This window comes from Phodopus roborovskii, unplaced genomic scaffold, assembly GCF_943737965.1.
Source record: "Phodopus roborovskii unplaced genomic scaffold, PHOROB, whole genome shotgun sequence".
In the NCBI taxonomy this organism is placed as follows: Eukaryota; Metazoa; Chordata; class Mammalia; order Rodentia; family Cricetidae; genus Phodopus; species Phodopus roborovskii.
Window position 1 is genome coordinate 21,281,741 of NW_026126563.1, and position 16,880 is coordinate 21,298,620.

General features: G+C 42.1%; 1 protein-coding gene across 1 annotated transcript in view; it reads right to left on the minus strand.

Moving 5' to 3' along the window:
• Positions 1 to 16,880, minus strand: part of Klhl14 (kelch like family member 14) — a 101,813-nt gene that overhangs the window by 71,186 nt on the left and 13,747 nt on the right. Inside the window, exon 2 of the mRNA XM_051202080.1 lies at positions 1,009 to 1,130. Coding sequence (XP_051058037.1) covers positions 1,009 to 1,130 — 122 coding nt within the window. The remainder of the gene's footprint in view (positions 1 to 1,008; positions 1,131 to 16,880) is intronic.

Below are 16,880 nucleotides of genomic sequence, written 5' to 3' on the forward strand. Positions count from 1 at the left end.
TCACCTTGTATGTCTTCACTCCTACTGCTCTTAAGGGAAACTCTTTTCCCGCTTCTATTATTTTAAGGGTCTTTCAGGAAGAGCCAAGGAAATGATTTTACAAGAGCAATCTACTAAGATACACAAATGCTTGAAAGACATACACAATAGGGAAGCTAACTTTCACTTTTGTTGGTTTTAAATGTATGGCTTTGATTCATGGATCAAAATTGCTCATTTATTATTTTATCTATACAGCTCTGGGCAATTTTGACAGTTAAAATTTAGTTTTATTGACCAGTGCAGCCACTGTGCCACAAGGGGACCGCTGTGAACAGCCTACTGCACTCAAGAAGCGATGATTTTTGATTCCATGACTGCATCAGATCAGGAATCGTAACCGATACAACAATACGTTCCAAATCTCAGTGCCCAAGGCAAGAGTTCTGCTGTAAAACACAATCACCCTTTAAGGAGAGGAGAAGAGAGTCTTGGCTGGACATTTGCTAGCACAGTTTAATGCAGCTGGGGGAAGCCATGAATATATCCATGCATCAAGCTTTGGAGCAGCCTAAAAAGGCCGTTTCTAGAAAAACCAAGTCCTCCAGAATAAAGGTGGGCAAGGATGCTTAAAGGGCAAATGGATGTTGGTTACAGAGATAATGAACTAAAATACCTGCCATTTTGATGTGAGAAAACTTACTAGTGTTTAGACTAAACAACCTTCCAGTGTTGTATCAACGACAAAATCTCTAACTGAAGCATTTCTAGGGGACGCTTTCTGCTCCCTGCCCAACCCCCATTCATTCCAACACACACAGACACACAAACCAGGCCAGCTTTAATTTAGGCCTGTTCGACTACCAAATGTTAATTTAGTCTTCCACTCTAAATCTCCCACGATACACAAACAAACCTCCAAAGGGTAGATCAATAGTGTCTGATTTGATTAGTCACATTAAAAAAAAAATTCATCAAGACAACTCCAGCCTGAAATAAACAGGGAAGGAAATAAATAAGCACACTCACTTGTGAGTATTTTCCATGTCTTCTTTTCGTCATCATAATACTGAACCAAATTGCTGGGGAGCCGGTCCGGTCCGGGAGGCAACCCTCCAACCAACAGCAGCATTTTCTTGTTAGAGCGAATTCTTCACCCAAAACAAAAGAGGAGATGAATAACCACATTATTGTAGAGTCTTTTAGGTGGCGATGGAATCATAACCATCAAAGGAATGTTCCTTTGCGTGTGCATTTCTGTTTCATTTTTGTTTCTTCTACCACTCATATCTCAAGAATTCTTTTTGAGCCAAGCAGAAAAATGATCAGAAGAGCTTCATATCCCTATACTCATGGAATAATAAGCTTCCTTTATGCAATTTGTTAGAGGTTCATTCTAGAACGACCTTTCCTTTATATTAGCCCTTTAAATCATCACTCTTTACAGCTGAGTACACATGAAATGCTCTAGAGTTGGTACTCAGGCTAAGCATTAAAGTTGCATGTCAAAAAATGTATTAGTCAAAATCATTATTATAAGCCATTCTCCACTCAAAGAACCTTGAAAAAATTAAGGTTATGCAGAGAGTTTGGGAGTCTACCCTTTAATCACCCAGGAAACTTCAAATACCAGTTTCCTACAATTAGCACGGGGCTAACTGGGATGTGTGAACCCGTCTGAGCGTGCATTTTTTGTTTTGTTTGTTTGTTTAATTTAGCTTAGACTTCTGCCTCCCTCCCATCCCCCCACTTCAGCTCGCCCTCTCTCTGCTCTCCCCCTGTGCTCCACTGGTAATACAGCAGCACCAATTGGTAAAAATGAGACTGTGATGTCGTTGTGAGCCTCCCCAGAGTGGAGCCCTGCCAATGCTTGCCACTGATCCAGCGGCATGAACCTGCTCAACTGTGCAAAGTCAGTCTAATTCCCTCCCTCTGTTTTTCTACCTTCTCCCCCAGGGGGCAGCCACTGAAAGGAGTGACTACCCACCCATCAAGAGCTGGCAATTCGCTGCTATTAACCGTGACTGTGATTCCCAGTCTGCCTGGCAGTTCCTGAGAACAGGCCTGCAATGTCTCATATGCAGTAAAAGCTATAAGATGCACCCTGGCCAGCCCACATGACCCAATGGATGTAAGATCCTCAGGAACAGTAATGGATTGAACACACTTGCCACTGAAGCAGGAAGAGAAAGCTCAGACCCCCACAAGGGGCCTGCTGATTTAGCACTCACTTTACATATAATTGAACTTTTCATTTACCTGAAAGACTCAAGGTGGTTGGCTGTGAAAGAAATGGGACAACCATGATTGAAGAGGAAAGTCAACAGATAACAAGAGAGTTCCTCTTAAATCTAATCGCAACCCATGGCATGACTCAGAATCTGTGATGCCTGGTGAAGTAGGCCCTGTGGAGAAGCTCTGTGTTTTGGTTAGGAACCTAATACTCAGAGATTTAACTTAATACGGTTAATGACATTTCCATATGAAGGAAGGGAACAAGAGAATTCCTTTAATGAAACTCTGGTGCCTTTGCATGCATTGAGTGCACTGAGTGTGTCTCAGTAGGAATAGAACCTCTTGAGAAACTACACTACTAGCCCTCGATAGAGGGAGCTATACTAATAGATAAGTGAGACAGACTTTAGCAGCTTGAAACACTCCATTTTTCCATCCCGTGGATATAGTTGAATAAAATAGAAAACACAGAATCTCTTCTTCAAAGTGAACACACATTCAAACTGTACCCTGATGTCTTCTAGACCACTAGCTGGCACATACTAATGAAGACAGTAACTATGATGATCATGTGTTGAGAATTTCAGTCATCAGTGATCTGTGAGACAAAGGAATGGTTGCATCAAACTTTCTTCTTTTTCCTTTGGAAGTAACACACAGGTAATTCTTGTGCTATGTAATTTTGGAAATGCATGGCCACAGAAGTGATAGATGGCTTTTTTTTTTTTTAATCTTCTTTAAGTTGCTATTTGAGGCCCAAATAACCAAGAATTCTATCTGCGTGAGACAAGTCATGAAGAAAGCACTTTGAAATCAGTGAAGGTAGCCTGGTCAATGGGTGTCACGATTTTGTGACTGTCCTAACATTGTATGTATACAGGCTGTCAAAATCCAGATTGGACAATTTACATATAACTTACATGGAGGAAAGGGATCTGGGAAGTAGGGTTTGCAATAAAAAAAAAAAAAAAAAAAAAAAAAAAAAGTAGAACAGGCTAGCCTCAAACTCACAGAGGTTTGCCTCTGCCTCCTGAGGGCTGGGGTTAAAGGCACATACCACCACACCCGGCTTAAATATTTATGCTTTAAGGTGTGTTTAATAGATGACCAAATGAGTTCCGTGCTTAGCTCACAGATGTTGTTAAAGTCATCTTATTCCCTGGTAAGGCCAATTTCCCTGGACCTATCTTGCTAGAGTTTTTCACAGAAGCATTGTTTTTGGCCCATAATTAGGGATGAGATGAAGACTGGGAGTTTTTGTGGCATCTGCTCAAAATGGCCATGTGTTGTCTAAGGACTGGGCTTTTTTTCTCGAGGGGCCTTGAACACTTGGTACACAGTCAAAGCCTCCAACCTTGTCAACAATGACACAACTGAAGATCTATCTAGCCAGTAACATGGAAAAGCTCTACTGGACTGAGACAGGTCCCCGACCCATCCAAGTCTCCCCGTTAGTGCAGTGGAGAATGGCATGGGAGAAAAGGGGACCCTCATTTCCTTCACTTCTTATATGCTTTCCACCAGAGGCCAGGACTTGCATTTGTCATGTGGAGCTTCCTTACATGGCAAAGACATCTGTCAAACCTTTTGTACTATGGTGTTCATTCAGTTCATTTCTAATGCTGTAACTCAGTTGTCCTACCCAGTATCAATAAGTTTTAATCCTAAATAATACTTAAAATTCTTCTTTGTCAGTTTTCATGGCATACTTAAAAGGAATTATCTGTATGAAACCCAACACTCTGTACAATGAATATTCTCTCTATATATCTATATCTATATGTATATATATCTATACACACACACACAACACACACACACACACACACACACATATATATATATATATATATATATATTGTTATTTTAATTGCAAAAGTAAAATTAGAGGAATCTGGACTAACTGAGCTGAAAGAAATCTCAATGATTTTTTTTCTGAATAATTCTAGCAGAGCTTTCAAGCTCAAATTTAGATCAGGCAAAACCTGCAAGTGTTGTCTTACTGCAAGAATTAGAAATCCTATTAGACAAGTTGGTATGTGTTTTAGAAGCCCTTTAGAATGGTTCTTATTAGCACACCCAGTTTACAGCTTTTATTATTTAAACGTATTTCTTTCATTACTCTCCTTAACATCACCAGGACCAAAGTACAGTATTTAAGAAATAAAAAATGACAGCAATGTAAACAAAGAGCTTGAACGGGTCATGTCAACAGTATTTGGATGCTTTTGATTCTTGTATCCAAAAATATAAGGTGAGGAAGGTGATGGAATTTGAAGGTCTCCTTCATTCCAGCTCACTGAGCACCAACATTTACCATGTGTCACATTTGGGTGTGTGCGCGTGTGCACTCTCCTGCATCCCTACTCTGGTTCAGAGGATGGATGATTGAAAGATGACCTAAAACCTCCTGTTGTAAACAAATTTTTCATCATACTGGTGTTCTGAGTGTGGTAAAGTCTCATTTATTTATATCTCAGTGATTTGGAACTCCCATAATTGGGAAGCAGGCCAGATAAAGTGATCTGTTCCATGATACATGGAAAAAAGTTCCTATTCCTGAGATTTCAAGAAAAATTTTAATTCATGAAAAAATTCAGCAGGGTTACAGGCATTTGCACAAAATTCATTGCAAAGATGCTATATAATTTCTACGTTTGCAAAACAAAGCATTCTGCAGTGTCATACAAATGATTAAATCATGAAACTGGAAGAAAACATTGAGGTTATGGAGTTTAGTGAGTCCCAAATCTGACAGGTTCCCAGGATGACCTGAGCAGCTTAAACATTTTAGCTTCATAGCCGAGATGCTCAGTTTCTCATTCTTAGAGGCCTGACTCTATGGCATGAAGGGTTTAAAAATAAAATCAGTCATATGGGGCTGGAGAGACTGTTTAGCAGTTAAAAGCACTTGCTATTCTTGCAAAGAATTCAAGTTCGGTTCCCAGCACTTACATTTTTCCTTACAATTGTCTGTAGCTCCAGTGCTAGGGGACCCAATGTCCTCTTCTAGGCTCACAGGGCATCAGAAATGCATGTGGCACACATACACATATAGGAAAACACTCAGACACATAAAAAAAAAATAACAGTAGTGTGTCTCAGTTGTGGAGGCTTGAATGTGAATGGCCTTCATAAGCTCATATATTTGAATGTTTAGACCCAATTGAGAAGAGTTTAAGAGGTATGGTCTTGTTGAAGGAGGCGTGTCACTGGAAATGTGCTTTGAAGATTTCAAAAATTCAAACTATTTAATTTGGTTCTTGGTACCTGGTTCTTGGTGTCGCAACACATACACTCTCAGCCACGGCCCCAGCACCCTGCCTGCCTGCTTGCTGTCACCATCCCCATCATGATGATTATGGACTCATGCTCTGAAATTGAGAGCATGCGCCCAGGGCACTCTTTCCTTTTATATGTTGCCTTGGTCATGGTGTCTCTTCACAGCAATAGAAAAATATTTAACACATCAGCCTCTGTGACGATCTTAACAGCTACATATCCACACTCACGGCTACTGACTTGGTTTGGTTCTCAACATGATGCAGGGCTGTATTTTTTAAAAACTATTATTCGTTTCTATTTTATGTGTGTGATATTTTGCCTGAAAGTATGCATGTGCATCACACGGGCTCCTGGTGTCTGCAGAGGCTAGAAGAGAGTGTCAGGTTCACTGGAACTATAGTTACTGGCAATTGTGTGTTGTGGAAGATGTGTTACATTTGTTTGTGCTGTGGAACATTGTTGAGTGATGCAAAGGTGTGCTGCATTCTTTTGTGTTGCGTTTGTTTAACTCTGTGAAGCTGTGTTACTTTGCCTGTCTAAAACACCTGATTGCTCAAAGATCTGAATGGCCAATAACTGGGCAGGAGTAAGGATAGGTGGGGTTGGCAGGCAGAGAGAATAAATAGGAAGAGAAATCTGGGAAGAGAAGATCAGGGAGGAACGGAAGGAGAAGGAGAGGAGGATTCCAGGAGCCAGCCACCCAGCTACACTGCAAGCCATGGTATAAGAAGTAAAGAAAGGTAAAAAAGCCCAGAGGCAAAAGATAGACTATATCATTTAAGTTAAGAAAAGATGGCTAGAAACAAGCCAAGATAAGGCTGGGCATTCATAAGAATAAAACTCCATGTGATTATTTGTGAGCTTGTTGACAGACCTCCCCCCAAGAGTAAAGTGCAGAGTTAATAATAATAAAAAATAATAAGATTATTATTATTAATAACAATAAAACCAACTACAACAGGGGTTGATGGCACACACCTTTAATTCCAGCACTAGGGAGGTGGAACTCTGAGTTTGAGTCCAGTCTGGTCTACAGAGTGAGTTCCAGGACAGACTCCAAAGCTACAGACAAACCCTGTCTTGAAAAACCAAAAACCAACTAACCAACCAACCAACCAAACAAACAAAACACCAACCACAGTTGTGAGCTGTCCCATGTGGGTGCCAGTAGCCAATCCCTGGTCCTCTGCAAGAATAGTAAGCTTTCTTAACTGCTGAACATATATATATATATATATATGTATGTATGTATGTATGTATATATATATATATATATAATCTTTCTTAGCTATTTAGAAATTTATGATGAAACAAATCTCACTTTTCAATCCACTGTCTTGTTGAAAGTAGCGGGAATGTTAATTTCACAAGCTTCCAATAGTAAGGTAGATAGCCCTCATAGCTCTCTTAGAGTACAATTTCTTTAAAAGATAAGGGGGGGGGGGCAACAATAAAAGGCTTCTGAATCCACAATGACCAGAAATGAATTCAAAATCAATTTCGTATGAATCCCTGGTGTTTCGGCAGTGCCTGCCTGTGTTGCACTGAGTGACTTCACCACAACAGCTCTTGTTCTAAACACAGGACACGTGCACTTTGTACAGTGTGTGTTGTCATGCCGCACAGCACCTGCTGTACACCTCAGCTCAGAGCTGATTACTGGATACTAAGAACGCACATTTTCTCTATGTACAAATTTTTATGGATTATAGAAACATTATGGCTTAATTATGGGAAACACCGGCTTTCTAATTGGTATACCTTTGGATTGTACTGTGTTAGGATGTTTGATGTTCAAAATTGCTGTTTGAGTCGCTGGCTTGAGTTTCGTAACTAAAAATGAATTTTGGTCTTGAACAAATTTTTCAACAATTTATGAAATGGACCCAAATTTACCTCTGTCATTTGTACTAAATATTTATTCAATGTAGGCTTCTAAAGACAGGTCTTTCTGCATAGCCCTATCTGTCCTGAAACTCACTCTATAGACCAGACTCTGGCCTCACATTCACAGAGATTTGCCTGCCTCCCCCCTGAGTGCTGGAATTAAAGGTGTGTGTCAGGACACTCAGTTGTACTAAATATTTATGCAAAGCAGCATTTTGTGGTGTAGGAAGAAAACAATTCCAGTAATGAATGGTTCGAAAAGACAGAAAGGACTTGTTATTATTTTTTTTTCCTGTGAACTTCAAATTTCACTGGTCTTGACCATGCCAACTGGTGGATGAGTATTTTCTTAAAGCTCCTGTGACTACGGCAGCAATGTATGGGAGGATCTTGTAGGAGCAGGGAAACAGGAGCTTCCAAAACTCACAGATAGGAGAGTGGGTGTCTGAGTTAGGGGTGTCTGAGTTAGTTCGGGCTGTATAACACAATTACCACAGGATGAACGACAGACCTTTATGTTTCCATTTGGAGACTGAGAAGATGGAAATGTCAGCAGATGTGGCCAAAGTTTTGTTTATTCTTCAGGAGGCAAGAAGAATTGAGGATGGGGGAGGGAGCATTATTTTTCCTGTCTCCTATTTATAGTTCACTAATTACATCACACACACACACACACACACACACACACACACACACACACACACACCCATATGACTCGACTCATAGACCCCCACACCCCAAAACATTCATGATAGAAGGTAGTTTCACATAGGAATTTTGAAGGTACAAAGATTTAATCCATCTAATGCATTTCCACAAGCCATGGGATTGGATGAGGTTTGTAATAATCTTACCAGACCTGGGAAGCCTCTTAGCTCACATCTAGGTTATATACAAAATTATTCATGTAGTTCCCATAGTGATCAATTGATAAGTGATGGCTATTATTATTATGCAAAAGTTTTAGACTTGCAAAGCACTAATGTGAAGACAACATCTGGAATTCTGGTGTTTTTTATTGCTTAGAAGCCTTTCATACAGCATATATTGCACTATTTAGAAATCGCCAGAACAGTTAGTAATCCCTAAGCAACATTAACAAAAATATAAAACCAGTGGGCTTCTGACACTGATGCTGATTGAGATATTATTCATATATTCAATCTGTCCACTTCCTTAGCAGGGAGTCTTCTCTGTAATGGTAGGTCACAAACCCCAGGATATCTAAGTCACCAATTTTCAATTTGCCCATGGGTCTTCTACTCACTTGCTGTAGTCTATGGGTTTTGAATCTGCAGTTTCTTTTGGTTTTTTTAAATGACATTCATTTACTTATTTAGTCTGTGTATGTATGGGGTGACTGCGTGACAGTGTGCACTTGTGGGCATCTGTTCTCTCCTTCCACCTCTGGGGACCCATCCGCCTTGACAGCAGGTCCTCTTACCTCCTGCGCCATCCTACCAGCCTTGCGCCTCTTCCTTCCAGTGAGATGCCACCCACCTGCTTCTACCGGAGTGGCTTTCTAAAGCAAGTCAGACCAGGGTTCCCGTTTCCTGTCCTCCTGACCCCACAAATCGTATCCATAGTTTGTCAATGAATTTTAGCACAGCTTGACATTAATGAGTGATTATTTAGACCCTTTTTATTTAACATTTTTTTCTTATTTTACATATCAATCCTAGTTCCCTCTCCCTCCCATCCTCCCATGTCCCCCACCACTGCCAGAACTCTCATAATAGACTGCCCAGTCCTCCTAACTGAGACCCACGTTCAGGGGGTCTGGGTTGCATTTACACCCCTTTCTTTTAAAATTGCATGTGTGTATGAATGTTTGTGTTGGTGAGTGTGTGTGTGTGTGTGTGTGTGTGTGTGTATGTGTGTGTGTGTGCGCGCGCGCATGGCACATCGTGTGCTAAGCTTAGAGGGCAATCTGTCCATCAGTTCTTCTACCTCCTTTAGAACCCAGTCTACTTGTTTGCTGGGTGTGCTCGGCTAGCTCCCTGGCAGACTTCCCTCACCGCTGCCCCCCCATCCTACCATAGTGATGGTAGAATTATCGACAGTGCCACTGTGGCGGGGTTTCCATGGGTGCTTAGGATTAGAACCCAGGTCCTCACTTGAACTGCAAGTGCTTTACCTACCAGCTGGTGTCCCAATCCTCAATCCTCTTCAAAACATTTGATTTTATCACCTGCTTTCTATGAGGTGACTATGTCCCCTTGGATTATGATATCTATGTTTTCTCTTTTCCCGTACTGTAGGTGATTGCCTTGCTTGAAATCCATTTTAGATGTAAGAGACTTTGTGAGACAAGATGTGAAGAAAAAAAAAAAAAAGCCAGATGTGCAAAGGTAACTTCAGATGGAAATCACTTAGCCTGCAGGGAAAGCAGGTAGAGGAGGATTCTGAGTCCTTGGACAGGAGGAGGCTTTACAAGTCAGCTAGCTTTCAAGAAACATAAGGCTGGAACGGGACTCAGCACTCCCCGAACAGGAGCTGCTAGCCTTTCCTTAAAAATTTCCAGAGAAGTAAACTCTCCTGAGAATTGGTTCCAGCTGATTCGCTGTTGTATTTAGGTTTCTTTATCATAGCTGTTCTTGGTAATTACACAGCAGCTTTCATGGGAAGAGCCTTTAAATAGAGCTGATAATGTCTCTCTAAGGTAGGTAAACACAGTGTCATTATCCCCATTTAACAGACCAAAGAATAGAGTAAGGGGTGTGAGCACCTTTCCCAGCATCTCCAGGTGGTTTGCTTTTCTCCATCTCTCTCTTCCTTGTCCCCAGGGTTTTCTCCCAGAGCTCTACTCTGACACTACAGTGACTGTGGTGCCTTAGCCCCTCACCCTCTGCTTTAGAGTCACCCTTTCCCGTCACCCTGAGTCTGGCTCTACCATGCTTGGAGAAAGCATCAGTCCTTTGCATGACCTAGACTTCTTAGGATGTAAGGAAGTGTGAGAGCTGGCCAATCCCAGCAGTGCAACAAGGCAGGCTGAGAAAATTGCCAGCTACACTCCAAAGCAAAGGGATGCAGCACACAGAAGGTGCTCAATAAGTGCTGCTGTGCGGGTGAAGCTACACTGTGATGAGTACAAGAATGAAGGAGGCAAACACATGTCCCTTGTACAGTTGGAAGCTCATTAGATTCTATCCACTTGGTTAGTATGGAGTGTGCGGAAAGCAAAGGAAGAGGGGTCAAAGGGCAAACAACAGGAAGGAAATCAGGGTGATTTGTAGAAGAACAGTTGTGTGTGAAATGTCCTTCAAAGGCCTTTGCTAGGAGTTGTTGGAAAGCTTGGGCATCTTCAAGAGGTGGGTTCTAGTGGGAGGTTTTAGGTCATTGTGGGTGTGTTTTGACAGGGAACATAAGACACTGATTTCTTCCTGCTTCAGTAGGAAAGAGGCTGCTTTGGACATGCGTTTGTAGTTATGATTGGCAGCCCCTCAGAAGAAAACAACAAGCCTATGGATAGCGGAAGCCTACTGGGACCTCCAAAAAGCCTTTCTTGCTTTTAAGTTGACTGTTTCAGCAGAAAACTAACAGTCATACTGCCTGATTCCTGAGTCCAACCTAGTACCCTTATTATGCACTGTCCTAAACCGTTCCTAATTTTATTCCTAGTAGAGAAGGAGAAAACGATGCTATTTGTTGTCATGGCCACACCTTATTGGGTTTGGTTTGTTTGTTGAGCATTTACCCTTCTCACCAGTGTTCTTTATTTTTGGGTTTCCATTAGATTTTGTTGGTGGTGGTAGTTTTGTTCTTTAACATTCAAAATACAGCCCAGGCTAGCTTCAAACTCAGACAAGAATAGCCTTGAATCCCCGATCCTCCTTCCTCTACCTACTGGATGACAGTCATGTGCCTCTATCCTTGTAATTTCTCTCGATTGCTCACAGAATGAGAGCTACTCGTGACAGTGCAGACTGAGTGAACTTCAGTTACCAGCATCATAGGGAACACACACACACTCTATATGCCATATACTTATGACTCATATATAGCATATAAAGTTGTTCATTTAAACAACACCTTAAAACTGTCCTCCTAGCCTATCGTAGTGCTTTTCCAGTACAGGTTAGAACTTTTAGAAGACAATCTAAGGCAGGGGCCTCTCATCCATACTATCATGATCCAGGGTAGGACCCAAGGTCATTTTGTCATTGTTGCTTATTTGTTTTCATATAAAATATCTTTTCCTGGGTGATCCTAGTATGCACCCAGTAGTAGGAAGGTATTTTTTTTTTTTTTTTGGAGCGGTTGTGTTTATAAGATCACGGGCTTTGATGACAATACACAATCTATGATGTTAAAAAGCTTCTCACATACCGCCTAGAATTATTTCACCTCTCACCAGCAGCAGGATAAGAACTGAAGGCTGGAACGCTAAAACTCAGAGCTCTGAGACCTGGCTGATGTTCTGACTCTCCACTTCCAACAGGTACAATCATGAGAATACCACTATCTTTAGGATTTTGTTGTTTGTTTTTTGAGACAAGGTCTCATGTACCCTAGGCTGGCCTTATAGATACTGTAGAGCTGAGGATGGATTTGACCTGATCTTTTTACCTCCCCAGCCCTGCTGCTGGCATTATGGCTTGTACTAACTACTGTGCCTAGTTTTGTGCGCTACTGGAGATTGAACCCAGTGCTATGTGCCTGAAAGGCAAGCATTCTATTAACTGAGCCACAACATTTGTTCTTCTTTTTTGAGATAGGGTCTCACAATATAGCTTACGCTGCCCTCAAATTCTGATCTTCCCTCAGCCTCCTCCCCCAAGCTGGGATTACACTTGTGCCTGGTTTAGATCAGCTCCTCATTGGCTATAGCTTTGCCTATTGCAGGTGTGGGCTGACCACCCTCCCAAGTGCCTTGATGCATCACTTCAGACCCAGTTAGCTCACAGGCACCGTTACCACTATCCCCAACACATACTCACCCCAGAAGGGCTGTGTCCTTCAACGTGCACACGGCGGTGTTTTGTCTCGGCCTTTACCACTTTCTTTTTGCACATCAAGTTCTCACACTGGCTGATCACAGTGGAGGCCGATGAGATGGGACAGGCTTTAAGGCCTGAGTCTGTGAAGCGCAGTCCCTTCTCCTGACTTTAATCATAACCCTTAAGATCTGGAAGGTCCACTTGGACAGAGCCTCAAATCCCATTCTTGATTCGACTTCTAGCAAACTACTTATGTATTTATACCCTCCTCCCCCTTTTCCCAGAAAAAAAAATCCCTTTTTTAAAGTTTTACATCTTATTATATATTGATTGATTGGTTGGTTGACTGGTTTTAAATTGTGTGTGTGTGTGCTTTCTGACTGTGGAGACTGGAAGAGAACCTTGGGTGTCACTCTAAGGACCATGGTTCACCTCCTGTGAGACAGGATTTCTCATTGGCTTGAAGCCTCAGGGATCCTCCTGTCTCTACCTCCCCAATGCAGTGATTACAAGCATGCCACCAAGTAGAGCATTCTTATGTGGGCAGGCTCTGGATCTGGGGAATCAAACTCAGGTCGCCATGTTTGTAAAGCAAGCATTTACAGACTGAACCATCCTCTTAGCCTTTTGTGAACCCAAGAAGTTGATCATCTCCTTTGCTTGGTTAACTAAATCTCCTTAATTCTTGTATCCTGTGCTTAGTCCCGAGCATCAGTTGCAAAAGAAATAACATCTCATTAATCCCTGGGAGGAAGCTGCATGGCAAGTACTAGCTCTCAGCCTAATCCTCTCATTTCCAAGGCAAGGTATCACTACTCATTGGCACACAACTTGCTACTAACATTTCAATGCCTATGTAACAGGAGAAAAGTTTCTTGTCTGAGTGAAGGGGTTCTATACGGACTCACAAAGGAGGCATTCGAGCTTTTTGTAGCTTACAGACAAAAGGAGGCTACCATGGCTCTCACCCTAGTGAGACTCTCCTAAGTAATGACTGGATTCAAAACAAAAAAGTTCAATGATTAGACTATGTGTCCTTCCACCCGTCTTGCTACTGAGACTTCTCTTTTGCTCTCTCCCTCCCATCTGGCTGGCTTTCAATAAAGCATGAGTGCCTTTCTGAACTGAATAAAGTTTGGTACCTGGTGCACACAAAAAGGTGCAGAAAGACACAAGATCATGGATTCATACGGAGAAGTCAAGTTCAGGATTGAGCATATCTATCACATTAACACAATGTCTCTGGGAGTCTGAGTCAAAATCAAGGCTTTACCAAACTGATATGCTAAAGAAAGACAGTTCACTGTTCCAAAGACCTTAAAGGAACAGAGTTGGGATCTCACTGTGTGATCTGGAGCCCGATAGCCTCCATTACTGTGACTCCAGAGAGACATTCCTGGTGGGGGAACTCTGAAGCTGGTTGGGAGGCCCTGGGCCAGCCTCCTGCCAAGCAGGCTCTTTCTAGTTGAGAGTCACTGCTGGGGTGGCTGTGTAGGGGGATGCAAGAAAAGTTAGTAACTAGCTATTGTTGATTCCAGGCTCTCCCTGGGACTCTGAGCAAGGCAGAGATTTGGGCTGATACTGTCTAAGGAGGCCCAGGGTATGCTGTAGGACAGCCGGGAGGTGATTCTGGGAAACCATAGGGCTAAAGGAAAGGAAGATGGTGTTCTTATTTGAGGAAGATCTGTCACCAGGGAGTGAGCTGAGCTCGGGTGGGTGTGCTGCAGACACAATGAGGTGTGGCTTGTGGGATCCAGCTCAGGGACACCCTGCTGTTGTGAGTGAAATGGGAATCTTCATCTTCTTCCTTTCCTTTTAGTCCCTACAGGGAGCCTGTTCTCTAGGTTCTTTGATGTTTCACCCACCCCAGAGGGTGATGGTGCCCTGAAGAGAACCCTAGCTGGAAGACACTGATGCCTAGAAGACCTTCCCATGGGCCCCCTGGAAGGACATTCACAAGGGCCTCTGTGTCACTCAGTCAGTCCACTGTAATAACCTCTCCTGCCATCACACCTCTACTAACAAAGTTTACAACATATCCTAAAACTGAATTGTGGACACTCTGCTGTGAGGCTTGAGTTATTCCCCCAAGAGCTTGAGGGCAGCAGGTACCCAAATTTCATCACTAGGCAGTAACTTCCCTAAGGACTAATACTTTCAGAGCTTTTCCTAAGACTTATTCCCCCTTTCTCATGTTAATACATCAGAATTTTAAGACACAAATTCCATACAGGATTTTCCCACACTTACCTTTCAGTAAACTACTACCTTCGCTTCCTTCTGTCTTGTACGGATAGACCGAAGACAGAAACAAAGTCTTTCAGCCCTGTGGTTTTTCAGTGCAATTCAGTCTATGGGTGGCAAAACTCTCCTGAGGTTTTTATTGAAGGTTCTCATTCCAGGTGGCATTCTGTTTAGACTCTGGGGTGGGACTGGGGAAGATATATTTGATTACGGAAAATTTGGGGTTGATATTTAAGAGAATGACTGGTTTGTGCTGGGTTTTCTGGGGGTGGATGAAGGGGGCTTGCTTTTCCCCTTTTCTAGTGTTGCATTGTTGGAGGAGACAGGAGGCTTTGTGGGTTACTTTCTCTCCTGTTTGTTTCCAATTCTGGGTCTTAGTTTTGGTGTTTGTGATGAACTGAATTGTGTCTCCTCCAAATTCAGACATCCAAATCCTCAACCCAAATGTCACTCTCCTATCTGTCTTTAAGGAAGCATTCAGTTGAATGCCTTCTAAAGGGGAAGCCCTGATCTAACAGAATTAGTTCTCTGATAAGAAAAAAGAAATGAGACTTCATAAAACACAGAGGAAAGACCACATAAGGGATAGAGGAGACCTTCCAAGTAGGAAGAGAGACTCACCCCAAACTAGCCCTTGTGGTACTTGGCTTTGATCATGCAGTTTGAGTCACCCAGTCTGTGATATTAAGTTATGACAGACCAAATGGGCCAATACAATCCTCCCTGGGAGAACTGTCCCATCCACACCAAGGGCTGACAAGGACCAGTGACTGAGGTCTACCCTAGGTTTTGGGAACAGACATCTGAGAAGGGCCCTCATGGTGAAACATGATTGGCTACCTTGAGGCAAGGTCTTGATTTCACATACAATCACTCTACCTTATGGCCCTGTGTCCTGTCACCCGCACTGTGTAGAGGGCGCCTAGCATATGCAAAGGCATGGTCCTTATTACTTCTTTGGTGTCCTGGAGTTGTATGTGTGTGATGAATCTCCATGGCAATGCTGTGATGAAGGGGAGAGGGAATCTGGGGGAACAGATAAAGCTTCTGTGGTAGAATTTTAGTACCTATAAAATTACACACATGGATTTCTTTGAGCTTTCAAAAATTTTAAATGGTTCTGAAACTCTGGGACTGAAATTTCTTTGAAAAAAAATAATAAAATCAAAGCACTCTCTAGAAAATTCTTTCTGCAATATTCTCTCTAGGACACTATTGTTTTCTGGCCTGTGGACTATAATGTGCCAGCAAAATAAAAATTTATTACAATTATTATTATTATTATTATTATTATTATTATTATTATTATTATCTCACACATTACATCCTGACTGCAGTTTTCCCTTGCTCCACTCCTTCTAGTTCCTCCCCTCTCCTCTCCCCAGATCCATTCCTCCTCTGTTTCTCTTTAGAAAACAGCGGGCCTCCTTGGGATAGCAACTGAACACAACATAACAAGTTACAGTAAGACTAGGCACAAACACTCATATCAAGGCTGGGCAAGGCAACCCAGTGGGAGGAAAAGGTTCCCAAGAGAAGGCAAAGAGTCAGAGACACCTCCACTCCTAGAGCCTCACAAAAACACCAAGCTCGCGACCATAGCATATTTGCAGGGGACCTAGCACAGACCCATGCGGGCTCCATGACTGCCTCTTCAGCCTCTGTGAGGCCCTATGAGCAGGGCTTTTTTTCTGTACAGGGGATGCCCCTTCCTAGAAACCCAATTTCACTAGTCTACCTCCTACTCCCTCTGCTTGCCACTCCCTTGTTCTGGAGAAATCCCAGTCCTGACTTTGTTTGACTGCATTAAAAGGGGCATTTAAATATTTTAGTTTGGTAGCTTGTGCTTTCTCTCTTCCTCTGTTTTCAGTCTGAGAAGGCCTGAGTGCCGGTTAAGTCTTCTAATGATTCTGGGAGTTCCATCTGGAATTGGGCAACTTCTCTACAACTTGTATCCAGGATAGATGATGTTCTCCACAGACTGAACAAAAAACTAACCCAACTCCTCAAACCAGTCACAAAGCCATAACCATAACAAAACCTAATTCATCGTTTATTTCTTCCTCAGCATATGGTAAGTAATACATTTTTAAAACTATGTCATTATATTTTCTTGAATGTCCAGATTTAAAACAAAACAAAACAAAACAAAAACTCTTTTATTTAAATTGTAACCCTCCAAATCCTAAACTCAAATTATAAAAGTATTTTATTATTTTTGTCTATCTATCTACCCGCTGTCATCTATCTTATATATTCATTTATTTTGAGACAGGGTTTCATGTAGCCTAGGCTTGCCTTGAACATTTT